General features: G+C 43.6%; 1 protein-coding gene and 1 long non-coding RNA gene across 4 annotated transcripts in view; both read left to right on the forward strand.

Annotated features, from left to right (window-relative positions):
- LOC308486741 overlaps window positions 1-16806 on the forward strand; it is a 433510-nt gene that overhangs the window by 283102 nt on the left and 133602 nt on the right. The window lies entirely within an intron of this gene.
- LOC308486652 (hyaluronidase-like) lies at window positions 1035-16027 on the forward strand. 3 transcript variants are annotated; one of them, XM_081023751.1, is made up of 5 exons: window positions 1035-1220; window positions 3539-3687; window positions 6374-7323; window positions 13101-13190; window positions 15649-16027. In XM_081023751.1, exons 3-5 carry the CDS (start codon window positions 6385-6387, stop codon window positions 15997-15999), a joined length of 1380 nt encoding a protein of 459 aa, XP_080879877.1. In that variant the 5' UTR covers window positions 1035-1220; window positions 3539-3687; window positions 6374-6384; the 3' UTR covers window positions 16000-16027. The 3 variants fall into 3 exon arrangements, with proteins under 3 accessions (XP_080879877.1, XP_080879876.1, XP_080879878.1); XM_081023750.1 differs by lacking the exons at window positions 1035-1220; window positions 3539-3687 and adding an exon at window positions 3695-3843; XM_081023752.1 differs by lacking the exons at window positions 1035-1220; window positions 3539-3687; window positions 13101-13190 and adding an exon at window positions 3695-3843.

Here is a 16806-nt window from a genome sequence, read left to right on the forward strand (position 1 = left end):
GGACAGGGTTGAGGTGGGACAGGGTGGCAGTGAGATTGTACCTGTGTGGATGCATTGAGAGAGGCAATATGGTACTCTTGCTGGTGCCCTCATGCAGCCCTGTCCTCACCACTGTCCTTGCCTTTCCCTTGCTCTGTCCAGGTAAGCTGTCGCAACATCAGCGTTGGGAGGGGACTTCCTTCAGCTCAAATCCACCACACCAACCACCAATGCTTCAAGCATTGGTAGTAAAGTGCAATTTCCCTTTGCTAGCCCCATTGTTACGATTAAGGACATGTATGTAAGGCCAGGGCACCTATTGGCTAGTGTCAGTAACATCACGTGAGGTGAGATACATCATTTCTCTTGTCTGCAGCCATGCAAAGGTTGTTGTTGTTTTGAAACTTCCACTTTCTGTATATATATATATTAAAAAGGATTGCTTTTATTTAAAAATATGTCGGCATCAGAATATTGATGTGGCATCGTGTTATAATGCCTTAAATGTGCATAAACTATACTGCTTTATACTGAGTTTGAATGAATGGAATGCTGTGACCCAGATTTCCCTTCCCACAAGTTCAAAGTTCTTTAAAGGATAAATTAATTTTGACGTGATTTAAAACAACAACAACATCTTTCTAGTTCCCTATACAGTGGTACCTCGGGTTACATACGCTTCAGGTTACAGACTCCGCTAACCCAGAAATATTACCTCGGGTTAAGAACTTTGCTTCAGGATGAGAACAGAAATCGTGCAGCGGTGGCGCAGTGGCAGCAGGAGGCCCCATTAGCTAAAGTAATGCTTCAGGTTAAGAACAGTTTCAGGTTAAGAACAGACCTCCAGAACGAATTAAATTCTTAACCCGAGGTACCACTGTATTCTTGGGCAAGATACATCCCTCACTTTTCTCTACTGCTGGACGGAATAGGTATCCATCAATGTGTGCTAAATAAATGCTCATTTTGGAGATGCTTTATTCCAGGCTGAGTGCTTCTTTGTTTCTCTACATGAGTGCTGATAAAACCCTTTTAAAAAGTGGCATTTGTGAGCAAGTTCCCCCTGCAATTTCCAGCTCCAGGACTTTGAGGACACTCGAGCGTAGTGTCCGTAACTGACCTCTGAGACCTAGAAGAGGTGGGGAATGGAAACTGAAAAATTTCTCATGTTGTCTTTGACCATCATGGATGTGGTGCTTCTGACCACATTGGATATCCTCCACAAAGTGAGAATACCAGCCGTATCCATAAAAATACAAACCAAAATTTTCAGCATAAAACACCAAATATAGCAGTAGGCTAATAATACTTGTGATATTATCTGGGCAACTCATAGAATGAATTAACTGTTAATTGGAATGTGTATAAGCTATAAATTCATATCCACGTTACTTATACATGTAATTATGTGCTGTATTTGAAAAAATATTTCCACATTTCCAGAAGGAAGGAAACATTTCAAATAATGCAGCCAAGTGTCACGTGGGACCTTAAAGACATTTATTATGGCATAAGCATTCATGGACAGAAAACGATTCTTTAATACATTTAAACCATTCCCTTTGCGAGAGTAAAACCAAGTAAATCTTTCTCATCGTTTGCTGAGGAATTGACAGGGGGAGATAAAGCAAGTTGATGTATTGTTTGGCACACCACATCAATTTGCTGACTATAGTCAATTTTGTGAATCAAGGATCCCTTTGAAATGCTCCCATTGGTTTCAGCAAGCTTGGACACAAACCTTTAACTCGTTCATTTTCAGGGGACCTTTTTGTGTTTAAAATATGGAGCAGAAAAATTTCTGCATGCTTTTCTTTTTGGGACTCTCCTATGACTAGGAAAGAGATGTGCGTCCTTTGGATGTTTAACTAAGCATGACAATGTGGTATTGACTGAGAAATGTCGGAGAATCTGTACCAAGCTGATAATGAGGTAGCAAAGTGAATCATTAGCGCCTATGCTCATTACAGAGTTTGGGATTAAAACTATGCAAGATAGCCATAGAAGAAAAAGCAGCAGGAAAAGTAATGAAAGACACCAGTGCCCATTTTTTGAGCAATACACAATAATAAGCAATTTATTTATCATGGGATTTGGATACCACAGATTATTAATTTCCCTAAAATTCAGTTTTGCATGGTTCAAAACGTGCTTTCTACATATCGCAACTGTAGGAAAAATCTCAGCAATACAATTTCTCATTATTATTGAAACTGAATATGGAATATTTTATGGCATTTTCTGAAGTCTTACTGTGCCCTCCAGTGAAGATTTGAGCTGGCGTAATGATGTCAATTTCCGTGGGAAATCCTGATTGATTAAAAGCAATAGAAAGGTTGCCTACTCATAGCCTAATTTCACGAAGCTTCGTTAACAGACAGTTTCATTAGCACATCCAGGTGGCGTCACAACTTTGGAGATGGTAGGGACCATGGTCTCCCCAAGGGAAGGTCTCAAGGCTTGCTTGGGGACAATTGCCTGTGTGGGGGAAGAGAGCTTAAAAAGAAAGAAAGTGGTGATGGAGGAAGAAACCTGGATAGCTAACAATAGCAGCTCCAACAGCTTCTTCACAATCCCCTCTATCAGGTCCCACACCACGCCTACCAGGCGATTCACATAACACCATTCTAAAATGACAGATTTAAGGACTCTCAGCATTTCTAGGGTCCTCCAGATGTGGAGAAACTGCTTTGGGCTGTTGGGGAGAACCTGATATGGCCACCTGAATATTCAGCACCATAAGGCAGTCTACCAGGGTGCGAATGGAGCCCATGGACAGGAGCGACATGAGAACTAGGGCATGTGGGAAGGCCATGCTGAAGTTCAAGGAACCAGCCTTTCAACCTGCCTCACTGGAGCAAGCATATGAACATGGCTACCCCTCCCAACACTAATATCCAATGGAGGGGATCGTGTAGATGTGGGAGGGTGGTAGAAAAGGGGAGCACACTGTGTGTGGAATGGTCATATGTTCAGCTTTCCATGTGGCATACTGTTCATAAAACTGACCTCATGCTCCATCTCTTTTACCCCAGCTGCTGTGGTAATAATAATAATAATAATAATAATAATAATAATAATAATATATTTATACCCCGCCCATCTGGCTGGGCTTCCCCAGCCACGCTGAGTGGATTTCAACAAAATATTAAAATACAGTAATGCATCAAACGTTTAAAGCTTCCCTAAAGAAGGCTGCCTTCAGATGTCTTCTAAAAGTCTGGTAGTTGTTTTTCTCTTTGACATCTGGTGGGAGGGCGTTCCACAGGGTGGGTGCCACTACTGAGAAGGCCCTCTGCCTGGTTCCCTGTAACTTGGCTTCTCACAGTGAGGGAACCGCTAGAAGGCCCTCGGTGCTGGACCTCAATGTCTGGGTAGAACAGTGGGGGTGGTTGTTGCCACCTTCACTGCTATCACTGTTGCCACACAATCCAATCCTGTGCCATCACTGTAGATTAATTTGGCAGATACTTGGCCCGAGATGCAGAGTCCTGGTAGCTTAAAACAGTGTATTGTGGGAGCTGACGGATGTGCATGATAGGAATGGGGAATCTAAGAGGTACCTAGTGAAATTCCTAACTATAGGAATTATCCCCTGCCAGGTTCCTTCTTGCGTTTGAGGGTTCGGAAAAATACGTTACCAACACCCTTAAATTCTTGTTTCTTGGAAGATGTCAACAGGCATGGAAACCAAGGAGAAATAGAATGGTGAGATTATAATGGAACAGAACTTCAGTACACAGAAGGATCTGATGAGGAATGAAGGACCAGGGATGGTTACCACCAAACCTGTTGGAAGCATCAGAGGAAGTGATGAGCAAATTATCTATCTCCTTGGCAGTCCCTGCTCTGCCTACATATAGGGTTAGTGTTCGGGCCATGAAAAATATAACAGAGTCAGAAGCAATAGTGTAGTGTAAATGGCTTGGCTCTTCAGTGGGGCTGGGGGAAGATGATGGAGGAAGTCATTTCCCAGTAAGGGGCCTCCAAGGAATCTGCCTGCCTCCTCCCACTCAGCTGCCCTACAGCTGAGGGGGAGGCGGCGGGCAGAACATTTGGCACAGCGTGGAGCCTGTGAGCGTCCAAGCCACTGCGTCACTCCCAGGAGAGATGCGTGGCTCGGGCGCGCTGCAGGCCCCACAGTGAGTGCCACCCTGCATTTTGTCACCCCCCTCCTCAGTGGTGACACCCGGGGAGGCCCGCCCCTTCCACACACCCCTTCCTCCACCCCTGGCTAGGCTACTGTACAAAGGCAAAATTTCCATTCATTGATCTACCCACTTTGAATGAAGGGATTTGAACTATTCTACCCACATAACACAGCACGACAAATATAGGCATTATGGTGGCATGACAGTAACATCAAAAAATGTTGCAAAATGATGAGCCAATGGAAATGTTTAGGATTGAGATATTGCTGCTGTGTGATAAATTTCATCTTGTAAAACACTTGCTGGAACAATTTCTACGTTGTCAATATGTTGTGTATTACATACATTCAACAGCTAGGAATAATAATAAAAAACTAATAAGAACCAGTAGGAGGGGGGAAATGTATGTTTTATTTAATGTTTTTATAGTAATCAAACCGACATAGCAGGGATTTGCTGATTAGTGACGGTTATTTTATCCATTTATGATGTGCTTTTAGAATGTTATTCAAGATTGGTTTGGAAACCTTGCAGGGAACTCTATTGCAATTCTGTTTTTGGAATTGAACTTTCATCAAATGACTGATTAAATTAATGTGAAAATACTGGTTCGCACAAAGGCACACATTTACCTCAGAGTAAGGGAATATAGGGCTGGATTCAACTAAGTAGGGGCACTATTGAGAACTACCACAAGTCCTGCTTGTGAAACAGGGCTTTCTCTCCCACCAACATATGCCCTGCGCACAAGAGGAGGAGAGGAGAGACGTTAGGCAAGTAGAATGATAGCGTTGATAGAAAGTTTGTGTTAGCTCACAACTTGCATGACATCTGAGTAGGCAAGTACATTATAGTGCAATCCTATGTGTGTCTTCTTAGACTTAGTTCCATCAAGTTCAATGGGGCTTACTCTGAGGAAAGTGGATATGGGATTGCAGCCTTTATCCCAGAGAAACCAATGGAACACTTTAGTAATGACTAACCCAAGCTCCATTGATTTAAATGGGATCAAATCATGACTAACACTACAATCCTATGCATGCCTACTCAAATGTATGCACCACTTAGTTAATTTCACTAACTCCAAGTTTATATAGGATGACAATTGGATCAATTGGCACATATTTTTCCAGGTCTACAACTTTTAATTCAGGCATGGTGAACCTTTGGCCTTGCAGATGTTGCTGAACTACAACTCCCATCAGCCTCATCAAGCATGGGCAATGGCCAGAGGTGATGGGAGTTGTAGTTTAGCAACATCTACAGGGCCAGAGGTTCCCCACACCTATTGATCAATTCATGTCAGCGTCTGGGCAGAGGAGGAATGGTGGAGACCGCCTCCCCAGCCTGACCCTTCCAGAGAAGAAGGAGACAGTTCAGAATTACAACACGGGTTTGAGGGAGGTCACAGCTCAGAGGCAGATGAGGGGGGAAGCTGGGAAATAATGGGAGAGGAAGAGGAAGGAGCACTAGTGGAGTGACAGCTGACAGACTCAGTGTCTTTAGAAAGCATTCCAGACCCGCCCCCTTCTCCCAAAACATTGCGGGCCTTGAAAGTAGTAGAGCAAAGAGCTCAAAGGCCGAAGTTGCTTTCCAGCACCCATAGCAATGACTCATGAGGAAGTCGGAGAGATGGATGGGGTGGGGTTTCACTCAGAGCAACGCCATTATTCTGAGGGGCCATGTTCCCAAGCCTCTCTCTGTGAATATTGAATAAAAGCAGATGGCAAGGCGTTGGCTCCTCTGCCACCTGATAACAACAACAACAACAACAACAACAACAACAACAACAACAACAATATATTATTTATACCCCGCCCATCTGGCTGAGTTTCTCCAGCCACTCTGGGTGGCTTCCAATCAAGTGTTAAAAACAATACAGCATTAAATATTAAAAACTTCCCTCAACAGGGCTGCCTTCAGATGTCTTTTAAAAAGAAGATAGCTGCTTATTTCCTTCACATCTGAAGGGAGGGCGTTCCACAGGGCGGGCGCCACTACCGAGAAGGCCCTCTGTCTGGTTCCCTGTAACCTCACTTCTCGCAATGAGGGAACTGCCAGAAGGCCCTCGGAGCTGGACCTCAGTGTCCGGGCTGAACGATGGGGGTGGAGACGCTCCTTCAGGTATACAGGACCAGGGCCATTTAGGCCTTTAAAGGCCAGCACCAACACTTAGAGGGGCAAAGTTCTTCCCGACTCTTGGTTGACACTGTTCATTACCGTTTCTTTCTTATCTCTTTCAGTTTTTCCTTTGATGAAGTTACCTCATACTATGAGCCACCTGTGGATTGAATACCTAGCACTGTGGGTGTTGCTGATGGTCGACAACGGAAGTGAAATCATGCAGGCGAGAGCCCCACTGTTCCCTAACAAACCGTTTCTAGTAGTTTGGAATGCACCTACTGAGCAGTGTCGGCGGCGCTACAAGGTCGATTTGGACCTCAACGTTTTCGACATCCTGACAAACCCAAACGAGACCTTGAGCGGCTCCAGTGTGACAATATTCTATCACACTCATCTCGGGTACTATCCCCATGTAGAAGACAATGGCGAATCCATCAATGGCGGGGTGCCGCAAAACGAGAGCCTCATTAAACATCTCATCAAAGCCAAGGCTGACATTGAGCATTCCATCGCCATGAAGAAATTCCAAGGACTCGGGGTCATCGACTGGGAAAACTGGAGACCCCAGTGGGATAGAAACTGGGGCCATAAAGCCATTTACAGAAATAAGTCTCTTGAACTTGTCAGAAAGCAGCATCCTCAGTGGCCTGAGAACAAGATCAAGAAAGTTGCAAAGGAAGATTTTGAAAATGCAGGGAGGGGTTTTATGAACAGCACCCTTTTCCTAGCTGAAGATATGAGGCCAAATGGGCTCTGGGGTTACTATCTCTACCCAGACTGCTACAATTATGATTACAAGAACCACCCAGACAAGTACACAGGCAAATGTCCAGACATTGAATCGTTCCGGAATGATAATCTGCTTTGGCTGTGGAAAGAAAGCACTGCCCTTTACCCTTCCATATACCTGGAATACATGCTGAAGTGCAGCCCAAACGCTTTGAAATTTGTACACCATCGGGTTAAAGAAGCAATACGCATTGCTTCGATCGCTCGGAAGGACTATGCTTTGCCTGTTTTTGTGTATGCTAGGCCATATTATGCCTATACATTCCATGAGTTGACAGAGGTAAGGATGCCGGTATCTAATACGCTCCCAGATCCACCAACACGTGTTACCCTTTCTGATATTCTTGCATATTGACGGGATTGTACAGAGGTGAAAACCATAATGTTAGAGAAAGGGACTTATGGAAGATCGCAGGACAGCTTTTGCTAGTATTCTGTACTTTGAAACCAGGACTCCCTGCTATGGAAGGTGGATTGCAGACTTCTCTTAAATCTGAGGGTACACTAGTGATGCCAAACATTCACATGAGCAGCAATATGCATAAAAGAGACTGCAAAGGTGGTATGGGAACCAGGGCCTAGCAGTTAGAGGTCCTCAAAGATGTTTCTTTATGGCAGGGATAGGGAACCTGTAGCTCTCCCAGACATACAACTCCCATCATTCCTTTTTTAAAAAAATATTTATTAATTTTTCAGGTATACATTTCCCACAATTAAATATACAGCAATACATTGAATGACTTCCCTTCTTCTCCTTCCATGGTTCCTTAGACTTCCAAAATTAACTGCATATTCTGTTTCCTCCATCTAGTTTCCCCCTTTCCATTATATCTTAATCTACATTATACTGTTGAATTTACAATTTTCACTTGCTTACAGTTGTTTTCCAAATACTCCACAAATATTCTCCATTCCTCTTTATACACCCATTCTTATTGTTCTCTTACCTTGCTGGTTAGGCCTGCTAGCTCTGCACATTCCATCATTTTCAGTTGTTCCTCCTTCTCTGGACCTTCTCCCACCTTCCATTTCTGAGCTAACATAATCCAAGCTGCTGTCGTTGCATACAGAAATAGCTTTTTCTTCCCCCTGTCTGTACCATACCCAAAAGAAATGCCTGTAGGCTTTTTGGGGGGGATGTTCTTTTAAACAATTTTTTCATTTCATTATAAATCATTTCCCAATACAGTCATACCTTGGTTTTCGAACAGCTTAGTCCTTGAACGTTTCGGCTCCAGAACGCCACAATAGTTCGGTTTGCAAACTATTTTTGGAAGCCGAATGTCCGACGGTGCTTCTGATTGGTTGCAGGAGCTTCCTGCAGCCAATCAGAAGCCACGCTTTGGTTTCTGAATATTTTTGGAAGTCGAAAGGACTTCTGGAACAGATTTCGTTCGACTTTCAAGGTACGACTGTAGTCCTTAACTGTTCTGCACGACCAGCACATATGATGAAATGCTCCTTCTGCTTCTTTACATTCCCAACAGATACCTGCAACTCCCATCATTCCGGACCATTGGCCACATGGACTGGACTTGATGGGAACTGGAGTCCAACAACATATAAGTTTCCCATCCTCGTTTTAGGGAAATGCATGTTAAGCCTATCCCCAAGGCTTCATTGAGAGGGGAGTGGGACTCACCTGTCAAAGCACTCGCTGGTGACCATGCCTCAAGGTTTCTGCATTTAGCATCTGTGAGGATGGGGTTTTATGTGGGTACATCTTCATGCTGTTGGGAATCCTGACTGAACCTGGGTTCTTGATGGTACGTGTAACGTCAGGGAACTATGGCTGGCAGGCATGTTAATCCCATTCCTCTCAAAAATTCACTAAAGTTACCTGTGCCCCATTGGAAGGTGCTTATGTATATACCTCAGCTTGACTGGCAAACTGTTAAATGTCTCATGTAAAAGCACTGATCTAAAATACAGTGGAACCTCAGGTTATGAACTTAATTCGTTCTGGAGGTCCATTCTTAATCCGAACCATTCTTAACCTGAGGTGCACTTTCGCTAGTGGGGGCCTCCCACTGCCACTGCGCCGCCGGCATGCAATTTCTGTTCTCGTCCTGGGGCAAAGTTTGCAACCCAAGGTACTACTTCCGGGTTAGCAGAGTTTGTAACCTGAAGTGTTTGTAACCCAAAACGTTTGTTACCACTGTAACCAGAATAATTATGCAGTGATAGATTGAACTATTTTTATACAATCATGTGCATTCTTTGTAAAGTAATGTATAGCGCTGCATTTTCGCAGTCCACTCTATTTTCTGTGTTGGCTGGTGTGAGGAAAAATACAGGGCTGGCAACAAACAGAGGCTGGTGTGAGGTGTATGAGAATGTGAGGGGAGAACGGTGTGTGATTTCTATCACCTCAGTGAGAACAAGGCCTCAGAAGCTGCATCCAGTTAAATGCAGTGTATAATACATCAGCTTTATTTGCTCTCTGGGGTCAAAGAAACATCACAGGTTGACTGTGGTCACCTGCTGAATTACAAAGGCCAGAGTGAAATTGCCAGAAGCAGTTAAAATGACAAGACCAGATAAAACAAACAAACAGAAAAGCACACCACTGATTCAGCTAGTACTGAAACTCAGCAGTAATTAGTAATCAGCACCATAAAATACAATACAACATAAAAATAGCTCATTAACCAATGCAGAAAGAAAATATTCATCATAAATGTGCACGTAAGGACGATTGAAAGCAAAGAATTAAAAACATATTTTTATTAAAATGTTTCCAGGCTGTGTCTCATCTTGGGGAGTGCACAACAGTTAATGAAATAAAAAATACTAAAACCATAAAAAGTCTAAAATCAAATATACAATGATTGCAAACAGTACCGATCTCATCCCTCCACAGATGCTCGACAGAACAGAAACATTTTCATGCGGGAATGAAAATTTGGAAAAACAAGCTTTCCCCTTCTCAGCAGTTTTTTTAAAAAAAGAACTGGCAATATATATTTCCATTTTCACTCAGAACCTGCAGAACATGTAGTTTCCAGACCATCTTCAAGAGCAGCCTTATGTAAAGCACGTTACAGTTGTACCTTGCTTTTCGAAAGCCTAGCGACTCGAACATTTTGGCTTCCAAATGTGAGTGTTCCGGGTTGCAAAAGTTTTTCGGAAACCGAATGTCCGACGCAGCTGCTACGGCTTCTGATTGAGTGCAGGAAGCTCCGGAAGCCAATCAGAAGCCACACCTTGGTTTTCAAACATTTTTGGAAGTTGAGAAGACTTCTGGAACGGATTCCGTTCGAGAACCAAGGTACGGCAATTCTAGGAAGTTACTACTACTACTAATTTTTATTTATACCCCGCCCTCCCCAGCCAAGGCTGGGCTCAGGGCGGCTAACAAGCAATAATAAAAACAAGTTGAATGAATACAACTTAAAAACAAGATTAAAATACAACATTAAAATATTGAAACTTTAAAATATTAACATGCAGCCTCATCACAGGAGGAGAAAGGAAAAAGAAAAAAGAAAGAGGGGGAGGGAATCAAATTGGCTCCAAACCAAAGGCCAGGCAGAACAACTCTGTCTTACAGGCCCTGTGGAAAGAAATCAGATCCTGCAGGGCCCTGGTCTCATGAGGCAGAGTGTTCCACCAGGTCGGAGCCAGTGTTGAAAAGGCCCTGGCTCTGGTTGAAGCCAATCTAACTTCCTTAGGGCCCGGGATCACTAGGGTGTTGCTATTTATGGACCCTGAGGCTCTCCGTGGGGCATACCGGGAGAGGCGGTCCCATAGGTACAAGGGTCCTAGTCCATGAAGGGCTTTAAAAGTCAAAACCAGCCCCTTAAACCTGAACCTGTACTCCACTGGGAGCCAGTGCAGCTGGAAAAGCACTGGGTGAATATGCTCCCATGGCAGAGACCCCGTGAGGAGCCTCGCTGCAGCATTCTGCACCCGCTGGAGTTTCTGGGACAGCTTCAAGGGTAGCCCCGCGTAGAGTGAATTACAGTAGTCAAGCCTGGAGGTGACCGTCGCATGGATTACTAGGGTGTAGACCATCATGGCTAGGCAACTCCAGGAAGGATTTCAGTTGGCAAACCAGCCATAGATGGCAATAGCTGTGGCTGCATCCACCTGGGTTTCCAATGTTGGTTCTGGGAGTATGTTCACCCGATTATGCAGAGATTTCCACTTTAGACTTCCCACATAGGTTTGACACAGAAGCTGATGGAGGTGTTGGGGGGTGAAGTTAGCATGAAAAGCCCCTTTCTCTCTGTCTACATGTAGGAGGAGGCAGGTGGAGCAAGTGATCAGGGCTATGTTGTCTAAACTTTCTATCACTTGTATATATCCAAGGCAGTTCTGGTGGATACAAAATTCCCTACATTTCAGTTCTGTATTCAAGCTATGTACACACCATACGCTTAAAGCACACAACTTCCTCTTAAAAATCTGGGGAACTCTAGTTTATTATAAGGGTGGTAGAAATTGGAGCTCCATAGGAGATAAACTAGGGATGCGGGTGGTCCTGTGGGTTAAACCACAGAGCCTAGGACTTGCTGATCAGAAGGTCGGCGGTTTGAATCCCCGCGACGGGGTGAGCTCCCGTTGCTCGGTCCCAGCTCCTGCCAACCTAGCAGTTCGAAAGCACATCAAATGCAAGTAGATAAATAGGTACCGCTCCTGCGGGAAGGTAAACGACGTTTCTGTGCGCTGCTCTGGTTTGCCAGAAGCAGCTTGGTCATGGTGGCCACATGACCCGGAAGCTGTACGCCGGCTCCCTCGGCCAATAAAGCGAGATGAGCGCCGCAACCCCAGAGTCGGTCACGACTGGACCTAATGGTCAGGGGTCCCTTTACCTTTACCTAGGAGATAAATTTACAGTTCCCAGGATTCTTTGAGGGCAGCAATCTACTTCAAATGTATGGTGTGTACAGAACCTCTCAAAGCAGGACACTTTATGTCATCTGTAATTCAGGGTTGGTACAGGGATGGGATATCACAGGATCAGTGCTGAATTATATAGTTGTCAGGGGATGGTGGGTATAGCTTTCTGGATTCAGAACTTTTGAGTTTAATAGATGGTTCACTTTGCTTCAAAGGTTATATGTTTACTGTGCTCTAACCTGATCATTTGGGTGTCTCTTGAAACCGCCACCATTGCTTTTACTGCAGACAGTGTTTGCTTATTTTTTTAAAAAGAGAGTTGATAGTGGTGCGAGAGAAGTATTATTGCCTATGGTGTGTGCATTCAACTCACTGAGATCTCTGGCAAACAGGCACTACAGAGTATTATTGTAGTGTTTCAAAAACCATCCAAACTTGTTTCACAAGAGGTGACCCCCCCACCCCCCCTGAAAAAATGGGTGGATACAAAATGGGCAATGATGCTTTGACTGTGCATCATGTTCTATTAGGGTTGCCATGTGTCCTCTTTTTCCAGGACATGTCCTCTTTTTCAGGGGTGAAATTTCTGTCTGGGTGGATTTTTTTAAAATTTTTTTTTTTTTGCCAAAATGTCTCTGGCTATACTTTCTGGATGACACGTAGACATAATGGGTGGCTGAAGACTTGCTTTCCTCTTCTCTTCTCCTGACTCCCTCAGCAATATATCACAGCTACTATAGGGACGTGGGTGGCACTGTGGGTTAAACCACAGAGCCTAGGACTTGCCGATCAGAAGGTCAGTGGTTCAAATCCCCACGACGGGGTGAGCTCCCATTGCTCGGTCCCTGCTCCTGCCAACCTAGCAGTTTGAAAGCACGTCAAAGTGCAAGTAGATAAATAGGTACCACTCCTGCGGGAAGGTAAACAGCATTTCTGTGTGCTGCTCTGGTTCACCAGAAGCGGCTTCGTCATGCTAGCCACATGACCACATGAAGCTGTACGCTGGCTCCCTCAGCCAATAAAGTGAGATGAGCGCCGCAACCCCAGAGTCGGTCACGACTGGACTTAATGGTCAGGGGTCCCTTTACCCTTTCACTATAGCTTACATGTCGTAGGGGTATTTAGAATGAGAGCCGTCACCGCATACTCTTCTTTGCTCGTCAAAATATGGCAGACCTATTATATTATGCGTATCCGTGGCTTACTTTTCAGGAAGACTTGGTGAACACTATTGGTGAGAGTGCAGCCTTGGGGGCAGCAGGAGTTGTCCTGTGGGGAAGCATGCAGTATGCCAGTTCTAATGTAAGTGAATTTGGGTTAAGAAAATGAGCTAAGTTTTGCAGGAATTCTTGGGACACCCCCTCCTCCTAAACATACCCCCAATCCCCAAAAGATGGCAGCAAAGATAGCAGGTTCTTGCTATTTCTATGGCCCACAGATCTGGGAATGGCAATATGCATTCCAAGATTGGCCTTCCCAGGAAAAAGATCTCCAATGGTTTAGCTCATGGGTAGGCAAACTAAGGCCTGGAGGCCAGATCCGGCCCAATCGCCTCCTCAATCCAGCCCGTGGACGGTCCAGGAATCAACATGAGTAGAATGTGTACTTTTTTGCATGAGTAGAATGTGTACTTTTATTTAAAATGCATCTCTGGGTTATTTGTGGGGCATAGGAATTTGTTCATTTTTTTCCTTCCAAAATATAGTTTGGTCCCCCACAAGGTCTGAGGGACAGTGGACCGGCCCTCCTGAAAAAGTTTACTGACCCCTGGTAGCTCACACAAATCCCCAAATCAAATTTATTTTATTTTATTTGTTGGTACTGATCCAAAGATACACAGAAATACAAACCCATTACAAAGTACCTTTTTATAATATACTGAGATAAAATGACTAATTAACCTAAAAAAAGAGCAAAGAAAATACAAGAAAATGAGAAATCTAAAGAAGGAGAAAACAAAAAAGAAGGAAAAGTAAGGGGGAAGAAACTAAAGAAAGAGTAGAATAAAAGGATTTCTGCTCTCTGCAGCTACATATAACATTCACTCTTTAGAATGCAACCATTCTATCTTCTATAAGCTAGTATTTTTTCAACCTTCAAATCCAGATATTACAAGTTCATTTTCTCTTTTATGCAAAACTCCATAAGAAATTTCCAATCCTTAACAAATGTTATTAATGGATTTTCCTTTAATTAAGCATGTTGGTTTAGCCATCTCAGTTAAGTCCAATAATTTTATCAGCCATTCTTCTGTAAGTGGGTAAGGCACACTCACACATCAATTTTAGAATACATCTGAACAGGACAAGCTCGGTGGCTCATCTGACTGAGAGGTAAACCTAGAGATTTGCATGTGGTTGTTGTACGCATGCATTTGGAAGAATACGGTATTCATTTGGAAGAATAGTAAAGAAACCATGCATTTGGAAGAATAGTAAAGAAAAAGTGTTTTATATGTGTTATAACACTGTGATGCCAGGTGGCGCTGTAGAGTTCCGTCTTTCACCAATGTGATTTCCCACTTTGAGGTTTACAACACGTTTTCCTGAAACGCTTTCCTGATGTGTCTAGATCCAGCCTATAGCAACACTTGGGGTGTCAAATGTATAATGCACGGGCTGTGCAACATTTTGTGCTGAAGAACTCAAACCCAAATTTTAATTTTTTGGTAGCATGTAATAGAGATATTCTAGGGATGCGGGTGGCGCTGTGGGTTAAACCACAGAGCCTAGGACTTACCAATCAGAAGGTCGGCGGTTCAAATCCCCATGATGGGGTGAGCTCCCATTGTTCGGTCCCTGCTCCTGCCAACCTAGCAGTTTGAAAGCACGTCAAAGTGCAAGTAGATAAATAGGTACCACTCCAGCAGGAAGGTAAACGGCACTTCCGTGTGCTGCTCTGGTTCACCAGAAGCAGCTTAGTCATGCTGGCCACATGACCCGGAAGCTGTATGCCAGCTCCCTCGGCCAATAAAGCGAGATGAGCGCCGCAACCCCAGAGTTGGCCACGACTGGACCTAACGGTGAGGGGTCCCTTTACCTTTTTTAAATAGAGATATTCTAATGAATGTACTCATTTTGTGCATGTGCGATTTTGGCTTCAAAAATCTGTGATCTACCAAACCTATTTATGCTAGACTTTGAATGGGGAAGCAAAGAGGAAGTTACTACTTGCCTATAAGAGACTGGAGAATGGGGAGAACCTGGTACTGGGATTTGCAAAAATCAGACCAAACACTTTCCTTACCCACACATTTTGTCATTGTCCTCCAGAAATTTAGGAATAAACAAACAAAGCTGAGATTTTTGTGATTCAAAGAACTTTCATAATCACTCATGACTGAACCCATTTCACATCCCCTTGAATAAATATCTGCGCTAGTCATTTAGACAATACAGTGGTACCTTGGTTTTCGAATGAAATCTGTTCTGGAAGCCCGTTTGACTTTTGAAACATTTGAAAACTGAGGCACAGCTTCCCATTGGTTGCAAGAGCTTCTTGCACTCGGTGGAAGCCATGTCAATGTTCAGGTTCCAAAAGATGTTCGAAAACCGAAACACTTACTTCTGTGTTTTTGGCTTTCGGGAGCCAAAACGTATGATAATGGAAGCGTTCGGGAACCAAGGTTTGACTGTAGTGCCAACTGCTTAGAGGTGGAATCCTCTAGTTCCACTTACCTGGGAATAAGATCCATTGCACTCAGTGTGACCTATTTCTGAGAAGACATCTATAGAATTGCTCTGTCTTTGTTTTCTTTTAGGACAGCTGTTTAACTGTGAAAAAGTACGTCGATGGTCTCTTGGGACATTACATCATGAATGTGACCTCTGCGGCCAAGCTCTGCAGCAAAGTTCTCTGTAAGAAGAATGGAAGATGCATTCGTAAAAACAGTGAATCAGATGCCTACCTGCACTTGTCTCCTGACAGTTTTAAGATTTGGCTCAATATCTCTGAAACGGAGAGAAGAGTAGTTGTACAAGGAAATCTGAAGCAGGAGGACATGGAGGTCATGAAAGAGAAATTCATCTGTCAGTGTTACCAAGGGTGGATGGGGTTATTTTGTGAACTGCCTACTCACCACAAAAAGCGGTGCAAACCTAATTCAGTCTAATATTCAATATTTCATTACCAAACTCTTACTGTGGAGTGTTAGTCAGATTTTAATCAAAAGCAGGCAGACGTTTATTGACGGATGAATTCCCCAATACAAAGCAAATTACCCAAGAACCCAAGTATATTCATAAATCCATTTACTCTAAAATCAGCAAGTTGCGTATCCCATACAATTAACAGAACTGTGGAATAGTCTTGAGTGAATACTATACTGCAGAACTCTCCGAACTTTTCATGCTGGTGACCAATGCTTTTCTAAAAAAATGTTTAGGGGTACTCTCATTTTGACTCAAGAAAACCACCATTTTATAGGTCAGACCAGGGAAAATAAATACAGAAAATGGACAAAAGTACAAAGATTCACAAAATGTTTAGGGGTATGCATACCCCTACATCCCCCCAGATGGTGACATGCTTTTTAGATATGCATCATTTCGTGACACCGTAATTCAGCTTTATTAGCAAACCAGAGGTTAAACTAACCTCTTTCCAGCCCTGGGAGGAGCACAGGGAGTGTTTGCACGACACAACTACACACTGCAGCCGACACGATGACGTGTCGCAACATACGGTTTGGAAAGCTCTGCTATACTGGGTCCAGGAAGATAATCCTCTCAGATTCTGTGAGAACAGGCTGAAGCTATTTCTCACATTGAGATACCAAAATCTTCCAAAGATCTGTTAAGAAAGTTCTTTTAAAAAACTTTCTACATGCAAAGCTTATGTATCTCAGCTGCTATGCAAAATTAGTGATAGTTCACCTGTTCTCAGAGGTCTTGAGATTGTCCTACCAAAGGGATATAGC

Source organism: Podarcis pityusensis (assembly GCF_964106645.2).
Source record: "Podarcis pityusensis genome assembly, chromosome: 10".
In the NCBI taxonomy this organism is placed as follows: Eukaryota; Metazoa; Chordata; class Lepidosauria; order Squamata; family Lacertidae; genus Podarcis; species Podarcis pityusensis.